Below are 15238 nucleotides of genomic sequence, written 5' to 3' on the forward strand. Positions count from 1 at the left end.
GGCTTATGCATGTCCACTTGGCTTATTTACTTCAGTCTAAACTTTTTCTTCAAAAAAAAAAAAAAAAAAAGGCCATAAGCTTTTCTGGGTCTTACATTTTTCTACACAAAGTTTATTCCTGCTTATTTCTTCTCAACTATTTCTGCTTCTGATTTCAATAAATGCCCCTTTAAGCACAGTTGGCAGACTGAATGAAAAAGTCAGTGCATGTGGCTCCTGAGCACGTGCCCCAATAATCTGCTGTACCACTACAGGCCACTAATGAACACAGAGGAATAACTAGAAACAAGAATAAATCGTCATACAGATTTCTATTTATGCATATCTTAATATTATGCCTAAATTATTTTAAGTACTTATATAGAAAACACTAATATATGAGAATTTAGGCATATTCATTTTATGTGGCTAAAACAGATAAAAATTAATCATTAATACCTATCTTAATCCTAATTTATTTCAAGAATTTAATGAAATCAACTTTACAGCAACGACTAGTTTATGAAAAGTGTATTGAAAATGCGAAGTTTATAGCTTTGTTTTTTTTAAGTCACAATTAATAGTATAAAGCTGTTAAAAAAATTGCTAAAGAAGTCTCTACAGAAAATTTCTACAGGAGCAAGCTTAAAAGAACTAGAAGGAGAATTCCATAGGATTGAACAGCTTAAAGACTTATGTGTGAAGGATGTTTAGAATCTGATACATAAATTCAAATGAAGGAAGGAAAATTGGTAGGATGAATGTCAGATTTATATAATTAGTTTAAAATCTTGTTATATGAGAGAGAATAATCTTAGTTTCATCTAAAGGTCAGAAAGTATTGTGATAAAGCTAATATTGTGAAATTTAGTTAGATCTTTCAAAGAATATTGAATAAAATGTAAAATGTTACTCTCCCAGACTGAGCACATTGGTGTAAAATTGAAAGGAGGAGAAAGAAGGAAGTGGGGTTACTGTGCACAGAAGACTGGGGAGTGTCTACAAATGACTCCAAACGCAAATTAATATGTTACTTCAGCTTCTGCAAAGGACACATATAAGGAGTATTGAATGGGAAGTGGGATGTCTGATCAGAGACAGGGTTTGGAAAAAGAAAATTTTATTTTTCTGTACTGAACGAGCAGACTGAAAAGAGGTTTAGTCGAAGAACCTGGAACTTGTACAGTTTCATCCCTTTCTTCCCCCCAGAGAATTCTGAAAGAATTGGGACGTGAAATTGGAGGTCAGTAGCAAAGATTTTTACTGGAACTAATGAGTCAGAGGTGATACAGGAAACTAGAGAGAATAGCAAATGCAATCCTGTATTTAAGAAGGAACTATGAAGACGAACCAGGCAGCTAACGGCTGATCAATTGAGGCAACTTCAGGAGCATGCAGTGCTTTCAAAGAAATTTTGAAGAAAATTTACATTAATTTTGGTAACAAAAACAAGACACGTGCTTACCCACTGGTAGATTGTCTGACTAATGAGAGCCCTCATTTAACAGCTTACTTCCTTGAAGGCGAAAAAAATAAGGCATGGATCTCCTGCCATACCTATTTATTTGAATAGTTTTTATTTTTGAAGGAAGTCAAGGGTTTTTAAAAAAAAAAAAAGAAAGAAAAGTCAAAAAGAAAAACTCAAAACCAACCAAACCAAACAGAATATACCACAAAAGCAAAATGCTGCTAAAAGTACATGCTAAGATGCAGCTTTCCCTCTCCTGCCTTTCATATTTATAATCTCTTATTTGCCTGTTTAACAGGACAAGGAACTTGTTCTTAGCTAAATTATAACATTGATAAAAAGCCCCTTGTAGATTCTTGCTTGTCTGACATGCAAGGAAATCTGATAGAGAATGTATCATCTTTGGTAATTTAGTGGTGGACAATAAAAATTGAAGGTGCTTCTTCAGAATGCTGTTGTTTGATCATAAAGGGTTGTGTTTGGCTTTTTTTTCCCCATTTTTAGCTGTTAGAGCTGTATGCTTTTCTGACTTTGCCACATCCTGAATTTTAATTTATATGGACAGGTATCTGCACAGCGAGAGTTCTGCCTCAGATTTTTTTTCAGCTAGATTAAATATATGGCCTATTTTAACACAGAAAAGTTCAGGGGAAATAAGTCATAAGGCATATTATCATACAAGAGCAAAGTAAAATGTATTCATATCATTATATATCTTGTGCCTCTGAGCCTTTTGCTATTGTTGTCTCATGATTATTCTTACAATGACAGTAAAAAAAAAAAAAGTAGCTTAAGAAGTGTACCTTATGTTAGCACTTAAAAACACAGCTTTAAAATTTTCTGTATATAAGTGTCAAGTTTTGATGGGTTTAAAAGTCCACAGAAACCATTCTGTGTGCTATAAACAAAAAGAATTGCTTGTTTTTTTCCTCTGTTAAGAGTTGGCTGGCATGATGCAACGGCTTAATGTGTTTTGCATTTACACAGAAAAAAGAAGCAAAGATTACTCTGTTTTTAATTCATTGTCTTTCAATAAGTGTATACTTTCGGCATATTTGAATGACTTGCTGAATTGTTATGTACGATAGCATGTATTACTAAATTATTATTCATGAAAAAGGCATTAGTGAAAGGAAAGTCTTAACCCCCAGTTGTATTTTTCTGCCTCACAAATTAAATGAAAATGTGATATAAATTGATGGCATGAAATGTCTTGCTCATCTTAAGCCTGATATCCATATCAATCTGCCATTAGTGCATCCTTTTTTCTTTAACCTTATATGTTTATTTTGTTCCTTTTAATAAATCATAAGGATCAATCTTGTGTATTTTATATATGCATACATTATATTTTCTTTTAGTTCTTCCATAATTTAAAACCTGCCACATTTGGGGGTAAATTTTTAGTGGCTGTGCACGTGTGTTTGCTCTGTGAGGAATGCACTGCTGACTAAATATTTCTGCCTTGAAAACAGTCGAGATGTGTTTTAGTTGTTATGAGAATGAACATTGAAATGTGGCTCTGAGAAGCATAAAAAGCTTTTCTGAAATAAGATCATCTGGTATGGGTATCCTTGCAATAAAGTCGTGTGCTTTTTCCTTGCTGTCACTCGAATGACTTGCTGTTGCAGTGTTGTCTTTTAAGTAGATTTCTCGTGGTAATATCGGAGAATCTGCTGTTGAACATGTCATGAGTCATTTGATTAAAATAGTGCTACTTAAGATTTATTCTCATCAAAACCGCTGAGAGTCCTCATCTTGCTGTCAGTCCTTTTCAGATTGCTGCGGAAACAATTTGTACCATGGTAAAGCTCTGTCTTGCAAATTGTTCTAAGGTAACATTGATATAGTTTCTGGAGACTTCCATATAGCTCACATGTTTACCAGGTAATCTTCTCATACAGAGTATTTAAAACCATAGTAGGTACTCTTAATATACTGCTAGCATGCTGCTATGTGAGGTGCATTACTGAATGCTTTTTTTTTATAAAGTCAAATCAAAGATTTAGTGATAAAATCAAAGATTTAGTGTTAAAATCCAGAGGGGTTTGTTTATTTTAGTTTGGTGTAGCCTAATGTTCTCCAGTGCTTTTGATAAAACTGCTGTGTCCTGGGAACCTAAGGAAGCTTCTGTGTAATGCCCTATTCTGGCATTAGTTAAATACCAAGCTCTAGCTGCAAATTGGTGAAAACCGGAGCTGTTCCCTTATGCAGTTGAGAAATGCAAGCTCAGGCCATTCTCCACAGTGGTTTCTGGTGTGCGTTAGTGGATTGCAAAAGCATCTACATTTCTTGAGTAGTAACTCCTTAAAAAGATGGAAGTACTGCTTTTGGAAGCTCTGTTGTGGTGGTGTTTTTTTTTTGTTTGTTTTTTTAAAACCAGTGCCTTCAATAGTAAGGTCTGTTTTTCAGATGCTTAAATAATTTAAGTCAGTACTGGAAAACAATTGAATATCATGAAAATTGTACACAAGCATAATAGTGTCATTGAGGTCACAATATTATGGCCTGTACAACCTCTGTTGAGTTCATTCGTGCCTATATGTTGTGACAGGATTTATGGCCCGTGTCTGTTTTACTATGATAATATTTTACACCTGTGGTTATCCATTTCTTGATGACCAGCTTGAGACTACTCAGGGCAATTTACGTTGATACACTTGAGATCTCATGGCTACTACTGATGTTGGGGAGTGCTACATAATACTGAGCATTGCGGAGGGTGGGAAATGTCCTGGTATCTCCCATTTGTCACTTAAAATAGATAGAGGTTTAACCTATTTTGGCTCTTTTTGCCTTTCTTGACTAGTATATTTTGGAAACTTGTTTTATATCTGTGAAAATCCATATTGAGAATAGTAGGCACTGTGAAGAATGCAAGCATGACCCTGTAGAGTAGAAGTCAGCTAAAAACCCAACTTTTTGAAAGAATTATTTTTGAAAGAATAAGTAATATTACTTTATACAGAATGAAGCAGAACTTTGCTATAGAAAAAAATAATGCATCATTGGGTAACTCAAAACTCTCTATTCTCTGTCAGGGATGGGGAACGATGGGAAAAAGATGGAGTTGCACATAGTTGCTTACTGGGAGTAACTATGTAGGGTTGTTTGAAGATGAACATAATTAATTTGTCTCCCATCAGGACAGCGTACTCTGTCCAGTGCGTTTACAGTTTTGAGATACTTGAGTGTTCCTTTTAGGAATGATGTGTGAAGACAATGGCCATGTAGGGGTTATACAAAGCGCCCAGCCGGTTCACTTCTCTATCTCTGAGACCTGTAAAGAGACCCTAGAAGAACACGAGGATGCATACAATGATGGTTTGCTTAATACTCTTGTAGCAGTCTGTGGTTTGGGGTCTACCTGAGCCAGAGGTTCTGTGTTTAGCAATGGTTTCTATACATTCTTCTCCATCAAGGACTTACATCACCTTTTTGAACTCATCTACATTTTTGATATTTTTGATATTTACAGTCTAATGCAGCAGTAGTTCTGTAGCTTAATTGAATATTTGTGTGTTGTGTAGTTCTTAGTTTTAATACCTGATGATTTTTTTTTACCTTAATTATTTTATTTTTAGTAATAACGAAAAATTGTTCTTTACTTACCTTCATATAGATCTTTGATTTTAAATCTCTGGCATCTTCTTCAGTACTCCACCTTTGTCAGGCTAAAAAAAAAAGTTTATGCATTCATTTCCCTTCATAATTAGAATAACCTTTGTTACGCTTTTCTGGATCTTTTATAGTTCTCCAGCAGTGTTTTTTTTTTTTTTTTTTTTTTTTTTTTTTTCTTCCTGATAGGGTAGCTGGGGACAGAAGAGAGCAGCACTGTGCTGGCATGCATTACCCGAGATAGGAGCACACAAAGCTTTCATACCACAGCAGAAGGGATTTTTGGTTTTGTGTGAAGGTCTGAGGGACTGAGCATGTGTCATATTTCCACTTTAATACTTTCCTTGAAGTTTTCACTTTCTATTTGCTTTTTGGATTACCTCTAGCCACTGGGGGTGTTTTCTTACAGAACTGTCTATAGTCGTGCCAGATATTTTTTTTTTCTCAGTTATAACAGTATAAAAATTAATCATTATCTTACCACATACGGCTTACTCATTTACTTCCTTGGAATTTTATCTGTCACGTTATTATTCAGCTACTTAATATTTTGATATGGTTTTTGCAATTTTCAGCAGTCAGCTTTGATTTCTGTTGTAGTAGATAAGTTACTAACTTCCGCACTGTAGTTCATATATGACTGAATCACGCAGGACAAACTCTTGTGGTGTCCTCCTTTCATCTTAAAAGCTGAATGTTTGGTTTTAACCTTTGATTTTTGTCTGCTAATCTACTCTTTGAACCAATGATTTTTTTATTTTTTTTTAGTATTTTCAAGACCCTTCTGTAAGGGAACTTGTTATGTACTTTGGAAATCTAGATAAGTAAAGCATATCATTGTTCCTTCCTCGTGATTCCTGTAAGCAGTTATTAATAGAAGTAATTATAACCATCTACAAAAGTAGCACTGAGTCTTTCTCATGTTACCTTGTTCATATATGTGCTAAATCTAATTGTTACTCTTCCAACAGCTTTGTCTAATAGAGATGTCATTTATTGGCCTATAGGAGGCTTTTCATTTAAAAAAAAAAAAAAAGTCCATGTGTCTTATTATTCTACCGTGGAGCATATTTTTAACAAAATATGTCAATAGAACACTTAAATTCATTACCTAAAAAGTTTGGAATGCCTGTGTTTTGGTCTTGGTGACTTTTTTTTTCCTGTTTGCGTTTAGAAAACTTCTTTTTTGAAGAGTTCCTTCTAGCTTATTCTCCCTAAGCCCAGTACAGGAGCCTCAGAATGTCCCTGTGTTCTAAATACTGGTGGGAAGAATTCATTGGATTTTCAATGGATTTCTGGAACCGCTGTAAAGCCAGTAATGAAAGCTGCTAAGTTGCACAAAAATGGGCATAATGGGGGGGTGGGGGCAGAAACAGCATTGCCCTTACCCCTGTACTCCTGCCAAATTCTATGTGTGGTATTTTTAGGTTATTGCAAAGGAAGAAGTCATTTTAACTTTTATGTTAAATACTGAAACTCTGTTTCTTCTACTCTTGCTGCATTCACTTGCTGGGTTGATTTGGTTGAAATTTATTTTGAAAAGGTCAGTCTGAAACAAAATCCTGAAAGATTTTAACCTGAATAACTACTATGTGGCGTAACAAAGAATAATTGAGTATAAGGGCCAAGTGAGAATTTCTGTGTAATGTTAATAATCAGCAGTAGTATCGTTGTCAGCCAGACCTGTATTATGAGTAAATAATTGTTTTTCTCCCCACTCTTTCTTTCTTAAGCCTATGGAAAAGTGTTCCTAGTAAGGAAAGTAAGTGGCCACGATGCTGGAAAACTGTATGCCATGAAAGTACTGAAGAAAGCAACGATAGTTCAAAAAGCCAAAACAACTGAGCACACAAGGACAGAACGACAAGTATTGGAGCACATTAGGCAATCACCATTTTTGGTCACATTACATTATGCCTTCCAAACAGATACAAAGCTTCATCTCATTTTAGGTAAGTAGTTTTCAGGCTTCAACTCTTATATTAATACAAAATAAAATCTAAAAAATAAATATATAATTCATCCTTTTATCTCCTTAATGTTTTGTAGTTTTGTTTCATGTGGTCTTAAGTACTGTGTGTTTGGAGATTGTATGGGAGAATATAGGAAGTAAAATACAGTTCATCTTCAACAGTGCCTTTGTGGTTTTCCTGTTTGAACCTCAGTGTGCTACTCTGACTTGGGGAAAAAAATATTATACTTCTTTCTTTTGCATGCAAGTCACTGATATGGTCATAACTGCCTAAAGCAGAGGTGGAAAATTACTAAAAATAAATTTTCTTGAACTTACCTAGAAGATGAAATCTTTATTTGCAGCTTTTTTTTTTTTAACTGTTATTATATACTGCATTAGCTTTCTGCAGAATTTCAGACTAATTGCTACTATAATTGAAACAATTTTCAAGGGCATTAAAATGATTCCCTTACTTTCTCTGTATGCTGTCTTTGCTTGTGTGGCACAAAGGTTGTTGGTAAGGTGGAGTGACCAAAAGTAATTTGATTTCTGGGATCAGTTGGTAGAAAATAAGAAAAAAATATGCTGTCAGGTACATAGCTTAATTTTTTGGGTGATCCTGCTTGGAGCCAGTTTTACTTGATGGTCCTTGTGGATCCCTTCCAACTTGGGATAGTAAAGAAATACTTGAGCAGACATATAGCACATTTAACTCTGAAGATGACTTACACCAATCACATTAAAAATAAAATGTATTTTGAAATGTTGCTATCTGTTTGAGAGGACAGGGCTGCCTGCTACTACGCTGACCAATTGGTAGGTTCTAGTATCACTGAACTGCTGCAAGCTGAAAGATTCTCTCAGTCAGGCCTTTCTGCCTGAACAGATGCCCTCATAGTAGGATGGGCAAGGCCTGTTAAAGGTGATTGTGCCTTCATTTTTATGTCTGGGCAAATTCTTTAAGACACTGGAATGTACAGGTTGTTGGTCGGATTTCCTGCTCTAAAATGATGCTGGAAGTACATATACATGTATCGTGGAGCCTTGGTTTTAATGAGTTCTTATTGTTCTTCAGCCCTAATCTGTTACTTGCTTTTGTGCATTACTTTATTTTTGTAAATTTTTCTTGTAATTCTTCTTGTGACATTCGTAAATATCCATTTACACAAGATGCCTGATAATGAACTATTGTATAGCAAGGCTTATTAGAACTTTCTGCGTTCTACTTCTGTCCGTGCCATTTTGCTTTCCATATTTATGTGAAGAACCAGATCAATTTCTACAGCATTTGCAAGCTTGGCATGAGACTGATAAGGAACTTTCTCTGAGTTTTCAACTAAGATAGAACACCTTCCACCCCCTGCACCCCCCTTTTGAGACAGCACTGTTTTAGGGAAAGAGGCTGACGTTAAGAAGTTATTTCTTCTTCTGTTTTATTCCCCAGTTTGCACTGCCTTTTAGAGGCCTGGCTTTCTTGGGAGGGTCAAGGATTTTTCCTCATAATGAGGAGTATGTACTTAGAGAGCTGGAAAAAGGTAATAAATGCAGCTTTAAACCTCGCTGCTTCAGGAAGCTTTTGCTGCCAAAACTTTGTTAAACCATTTCTCTCTTGAGTATCGAGACTTCCATGTTTCATTTTTTTTTTTTTTGTAAGGTTTATTTGAAGAAGTAAATGGTCCTTTAATTTTCTGGTTACTGTTAACTCATAACTTCCACTTGGTGAACCTTAATTAACAAGCTGATTTAAACTTTGAATTAATAATTTTTATTAATGTTATATGAATCTTATCCCACTGATTGTCAATTCGTAGGAAGGTGTTCTATATATGTGCCTTAGTTTCATATATTACCATGGGATAAAACGTGCCTGAGAAGCTCAAGATTAAGGGAAGTATTCACTAGATTCCTTTTGAAAATGTGATTTCAAAAGTGTAAGGGTTTTCACAAATACCTTTGAAAAGGATGCTAAAGAATATATAAAATAGTATCAAAGACTTGAAGATGCTGAAGAGGTGAAACAGAAATTAGAAATACATTGATAGCTTTGTGATTCCTTGATGTTAACCTTTTAATAATGAGGGTTTCATCTTTGATTGTTGTGGTATTCAATCTATAGACGAATAATTTGGAATAAAAAAATAGATGAAGCATGAGACAAATGAGAATGCATTATAAGCATCATAGTAATAATCCAGAAGTTTTTGGTTAGAATGTAGTTTAGATCATAGAATCACAGAAAGGTTCGAGTTAGAAGGGACCTTAGAGTCCATGTAATTCCACCCCCCTGTCCTGGGCAGGAACACCTCCTACCAGACCAGGTTGCTCAAAGCTCCATCCAGCCTGGCCTTGAGCAGTTGCAGGGATGGGGCATCCACAACTTCCCTGGGCATAAAGAATTTCTTCCTTATTACTATTCTAAATCTAACCTTTTTTAGTTTAAAGTCATTATGCCTTGTCCTGTCACTATACTTCATGACAGAGTCCCTCCCCAGCTTTCCTGTAGCCCCCTTTAGGTCCTGTAAAGCTGCTATAAGGTCTCGCCTGAACCTTCTCTTCTCCAGGCTGAACAACCCCAGCTCCCTCAGCCTGTCTTCATAGGAGAGATGTTCCAGCCCTGCAGTCATCCTCACATCCCTCCTCTGGACTCACTCCAAGAGGTCCATGTCCTTCTTGTGCTGGGGGCCCCAGAGCTGAATGCAGTACTCCAGGTGGGATCTCAGAAGAGCAGAGCTGAGGGGGAGAATCACTGCTCTTGCCTTGCTGGCTTTACTTCTTTGGATGCAGCTCAGGATATGGCTGGCTTTCTGAGAGCACACATTGCTGGCTCACACTGAGATTCTCATCCACCAGCATCCCCAGGTCTTTCTCTTCAGAGCTGCTCTCAATCCAATATCAATCGGATTCCATTAGAAAAAATTATGTATTTCATATACAACATGAGTATGTATGTATGTATTACATACGTATTTCACATATATATATGATATTGATAAGTTTCTCTGTGCGTTTATTTTTGGATAACTATAGGTGACAAGAATAATTACAAGACCCGAAGAACCTTTTTTACGAAGGGAAAATTAAAAGGTTGAGATTATATCCTCATTAGAGTCAAAGAGGAGGGAGCCCAGTAGCTGTGAAGAACATTACATAATATATAGTACAGTGGGCATTTACTTTCCACCCTAATACAACATCAAGGTGAAGTTTAAAGTGAAAAAAAATCAAAGCTGATGTATAACTAAGTTTTTTTTTTTTGTTCTTTGTGTTTGCTTTTCCACAAGTTTACATGAGCCCATTTGCAGAGCAACAACTGTTCCAGAAATGTCCTTTTCTTTCCTTTTTTAGCAGAAAGTGGGAATAAAGTTGTGTAGTACGTGGTGTTTTTTTTTTATCTGCTCTTTTTAATCATTCTTTTCAACAGAGAAACAAACAAAAAACAACAATTGTGGCCTAAGGTTACTTTATAATTCATTTAGGCTTTGTGCCCTCCCTGACAAACAGCAACAAGAACAACAAAATGGTTTGCTGCATGTTTTTTTGTCTGACTATGTAAATCCTTGTAAATCACTTCTTTGCTTCTTTGATGTAGTGTTGGAATTCTGCGTTTCAGAATGGCTTCTGAATTTTCAGGGAAACAGCATCTGCCTGTATTCTACCCAGCTGGGCTTGGTGAATGAGCAATGTGTCATTTCAGGTTCAAGAGGTTTTAGAGTTGGAGATTTGGTGCAATACTTAATACAAGTCCTTGTGCTGCCAGATTACATAGCAGCAGTAATTTAATCTGAATCAAGTGCAGACATGCGGTTGCATTTGTCTGTTTTCCAGAATACAGAATTTGGAGCCAATTCCAGTTTTTAGATTGACTTTAAGCTAGGATTGAAAGAATGAGGAATTTTTCTTCATAAGAGTACCAGTTCTAAACAGAACTTGCCACATGGGGTTAAGTTATTACTACTTTTAATTGTAAAATGTGGGTTATTTATGATTTAGTATCGATGTTTTCGTATACTTACTAACGTAGATGAATCTTCCTTACTTTCCTCTTTGATTCTGCTATTATTCCTTTCTGAATGGAGAGCTGTGAAAAGAGTAGAGAGATCAGAGTATGTGTGACTTGTATATACGCTTTTTGCTTCAAAGAATTTTTGGTATAATACATGGATCTGTAGAAACTGTGTTCAAGAAAATATTGATAAGATGTTGTGGAGTACGTTCCCTGCTTTGTGTATTGTAAACCTCAAATGCAAATGAACTACTTTGTTGTATGTTGCCAGTGTATCTAAAATGTTGGTGTTGCAGTGGAACTCTTGTATTAACTATTTTTTCCCCCTTCCTGACTGGGAAAACAACCCTGTTGTGTCCTGCAAAGAATCAAAGTGTGGTTTTCATGTGGGGGAATGTGTGTGGAAATAACCTCCTTCAGGAAGTTTTGCCATATAAGTTCCACTTGCAAAGGGTTAAACTTGTAATTGCCCATAGGTGATTATTTCACTTAGTGTCTGTTCTTTTGAATAATCTGTTTTAATGTCAATCTGGCTTGTTGCTCTTAATTATTTCACAAGGGTGTACAAATCCTCACTTCATAGATACCATTTGTGTGCTGTTCTTTTTATTTTTCTGATTAAGTGAAAGACTGATTTTGCAAAAAATGTTAATCTTTCATAATTTATGGATATTTATGGCTCACTTTATGATTTTGCTGCTTATTTAAATTGGTAATGCTCTTCCATCACTCCACTAATAAGGAAACTGAGTATTGTACAATGGGATGAAATATTACAGAGTTGCAATAAAGTAAAAGCATCTGATCCCAGAACATCTTATTAAATAACTTACTGCAATATTAATGGTTACTTTGTAAGAAAATTAAGTTGTCAGAAAGTGAAATTACAAGGTTCTTTGTTCTACTTTTTAGACTATATAAATGGAGGAGAACTGTTTACTCACCTTTCACAAAGAGAGAGATTCTCAGAAAATGAGGTGCAAATTTATATTGGGGAAATAGTTTTGGCTCTTGAACATCTACACAAGGTAAAGTAACTTTATCCTTTCAGTGGATGCTACAAGCTGATTTTGTGGAACTATCAACTGTATTCACATCATATAAAGTTAGTAATATTTTTTAGGTAGTCTTAAATTCAGAGTAACTTTACCTACCACTGGGACATATTAGTTGTACAATTAGAAATACTTTCCAATGAAATGTCTATTTATGTGTACCAAAATAAGGCTACATGTTTTTTTCTGCAGTGCAAAGAGTATTATTGACACATGATAGTTATTTTTTGGTAATCTCTGTCAAAGGGTAGAGCATGTCAGTAAACCTAATTTGTAGTCAACATGAAGAATGTTTGGGTTGCACTGTTGTTCAGTTCTCCTTGTTTTGTGTATAATGAAACAGCAGAGTTTTGAAATTTTGGCATGACTGTAGGCAAGCAAATTGCTTTCAGAGGCAAGTATTGAGTCACTTTTAGATGCAAAGGTTATATTATGTCCTATGGCATTACCTGGTGTATTAATTGCTGAGAATTCACAAGCCTCTCAAAGGTATTTCTTCAAAGACATTTTAAAATTCTCTTTTTTGAGGGCAGTCTCTGAAGTGTCAGTTGAAATAATGGGAATTTTGTTAGCTTTACATTTAAATGCATTCTGTGTCTCCTTGATATGGTTACAGTGACTTGGCAATGCTTTTCTTTTATTCTGTCTGCAGTTGGGAATTATATATCGGGATATAAAACTTGAGAATATTCTCCTTGATTCTGATGGCCACGTGGTGCTGACGGACTTCGGTCTGAGTAAGGAGTTTCTTACTGATGAGGTGAGTATTTGAATCTCCACTAACGGTGGACAGAATCCAACAAGACCAAAAAATCAGATTCTGTCTCATGGAAATATAAAGGCATTTGAGAGAGCAGAAAAAATGTCTTCTCAACTTTTGCTTTGTGGAACAAAATCTAGTAGTAATTGTTTACAGGGTTTCGAGTTCTCAGTTCGTTGGTCTTTGGCCTGCCAGTGTTGCTAGACATTTTTGTCCGTTCTAGTTTTCCCTGAAATGCCTTCACACACCCTTGTGCTGCCCTTTATGTGCAAAAGAGGAGATACACAGGAGTCAGAAAAGCCACTTACATTATCATTTTCAGATGCCTTTTTAAAACTCTCTGCTAATACTTTGCAGTGACTAGGCAAATGGTATGCTATGACTCTTATTTATGCTAATAACAATTTTTGTATTATTATCTTGTCTTTTTCTCCTGTATTTGTGTCACTTCTGATAAGCTTAATTGCAAGCTTTTAGGATAAAAGTTTCTCTCATTAAATAAGTGAATAGTACCTAACATAACGATTACTGACTGTTAACGTTAGTTGTCAGTTATTTCTAAGGTAAGGTTTTATATCCAGATATGCTTTTAGATTTCAGAGAGTCAAAGAAAGCTGTAGAGGATTTTGTTTCTGGAGAATTTAAAAAGTAGGTTTTTTTTTGCTTTCACTTTAGGGATCAGAGGGATTTGATATATGGGACTGGACTGCAGGTTTGAATCTGTTAGAAGCAACAGAGGTTTTCTAAAAATAGGTAACCGGTAGTTTCCTCTGGAATATTTGCATTTCAAATGGAACCTGGTAGGATTCAGGTGGTTCTTAACCATTTTAAGAAACTGGAAATGTTACTTAATTAGTGTGTAACTAATTAAAATATATACAAAGTGTCAATATATTCCTCTTAAACTATAGAGTAAAACAAAGAGGAAGATCAAGTAGCATGACAAAGGATTTGCTACAGTATGTCAGACCAGTGTACTTTCAACAAGGAAATACGAAGAGATGTGGTTTTCAGCAGAAAAGAAGGACAATAAAAGGTGTGGCTAGGGAGAAGAGCAGGGCCTGCTCAGAGTTATAAGAAAAGCTACAGGAGGCATAGGAGAAAAAATACTCTGGGTTATATTACTGTACATGTGGGGGAGAATAGCAACTGTCCTCCAGGCCTTGAGTAAAAGTTGAATGAGGCAGAAATCTTCCCTAGGATAATAATATGTCATAATAAATCAGGACCTTCTTTAAGTCTCAAAACAAATGGCTTTAGGAAATATACTTGTTTCTCATCTGTGCTCATCTTCAGGATGTTCTTTATAAGCAGGGCAAGAAAAAGTGAGGACTTGCATAAGCATCAGAGATACCTGTCTGCTTTTCCTCACATTTGGAACCTGATTCTTCTTCCTCCAGTCATCATTAAAATAATGCAGTCTTGCTGCTTGGTCATCTAATGTTGCTTTCTCTGACATATACCACAAAATCTGTTCATTTACCCATACTTTTTTTCCTCATTCACCTTAACATTTTATTTTCATCTTCCCTGTCAAAAAAGCTAAACATTTCTAGTCTCTTTTAAGGAGAAACTTACCTACGGTTTCATTGTTTTCTTTCAAAAACCGAAGAAATCGCGCGCACTTCACTAGTTTTCACATTACCATCTTAAGTTAGATACTGAACTTGAACATGATTAGACTGTCCCATTTACACATAGAAACTGACATTTCATGTTGTACTCTGTACACAATTTAGCTACCATTAGAACAATTAAAATTCACATTACAAAAGTTACCTGTTAATTTACATTTCTGAACTGATGTGCTTACAAGCAGTAATTTTTGCCTACATAATTGCATGGCTTTATATCTGTTTTCATGCTATTTGGGTAGCGCTTTTAAATAAAATTAAACAACTTCACAAGTTGGATAAGAAAAGAGTATGTTCTTGCAACTGTATTGCACATGCTAGCATGTTCTCCTTTATCCCCTTCTTCATGCTTCCCCAATCCACCCTTCTTCTTGCAAGTTCTCTACTACATCTAATAGATGTGCTTGCGTAAGTCTTCTTGGGACCTCTAAAACACGTATATTCTTAAACTTTGCTTACGCATTTTACAGTTTTTCTTATAAATAAATAAATAAATAAATTCTTATAAGAGGGTAATAGCAGTCCATTTTTTTCCTTTGCTTTATTTTTTTAAAAAGTCCATACATGTTCATCTGTGTACAAGAAGAAGAAATAATCTGACCCGAATAAAGTAGTTGAATAAAAATGAATTTTCACGTAGGATAACTCAGTATCACAGGGTATTTAGGTATGAAATGTTTTCTGATATGAACTGTACGTAATATTTCACAAAGACCAAGAATTTGACTAGCCTAACCAGACAATGGGATTAGGTAAGGGCTCGAGAA

At 35.4% G+C, this 15238-nt stretch overlaps 1 protein-coding gene across 2 annotated transcripts in view; it reads left to right on the forward strand.

Annotated features, from left to right (window-relative positions):
• The window catches only part of RPS6KA5 (ribosomal protein S6 kinase A5), a 75549-nt gene that overhangs the window by 16974 nt on the left and 43337 nt on the right, over nt 1-15238 (forward strand). The window contains exons 3-5 of one of the 2 annotated variants that reach the window (XM_038179657.2): nt 6799-7017; nt 11935-12050; nt 12730-12837. In XM_038179657.2, coding sequence (XP_038035585.1) covers nt 6799-7017; nt 11935-12050; nt 12730-12837 — 443 coding nt within the window. Of the gene's footprint in view, nt 1-6798; nt 7018-11934; nt 12051-12729; nt 12838-15238 lie in introns of those variants that run through there. The other variant, XM_021279046.4, reaches the window with a different exon arrangement.

Source organism: Anas platyrhynchos, chromosome 5 (genome assembly GCF_047663525.1).
Source record: "Anas platyrhynchos isolate ZD024472 breed Pekin duck chromosome 5, IASCAAS_PekinDuck_T2T, whole genome shotgun sequence".
Lineage (NCBI taxonomy): Eukaryota > Metazoa > Chordata > Aves > Anseriformes > Anatidae > Anas > Anas platyrhynchos.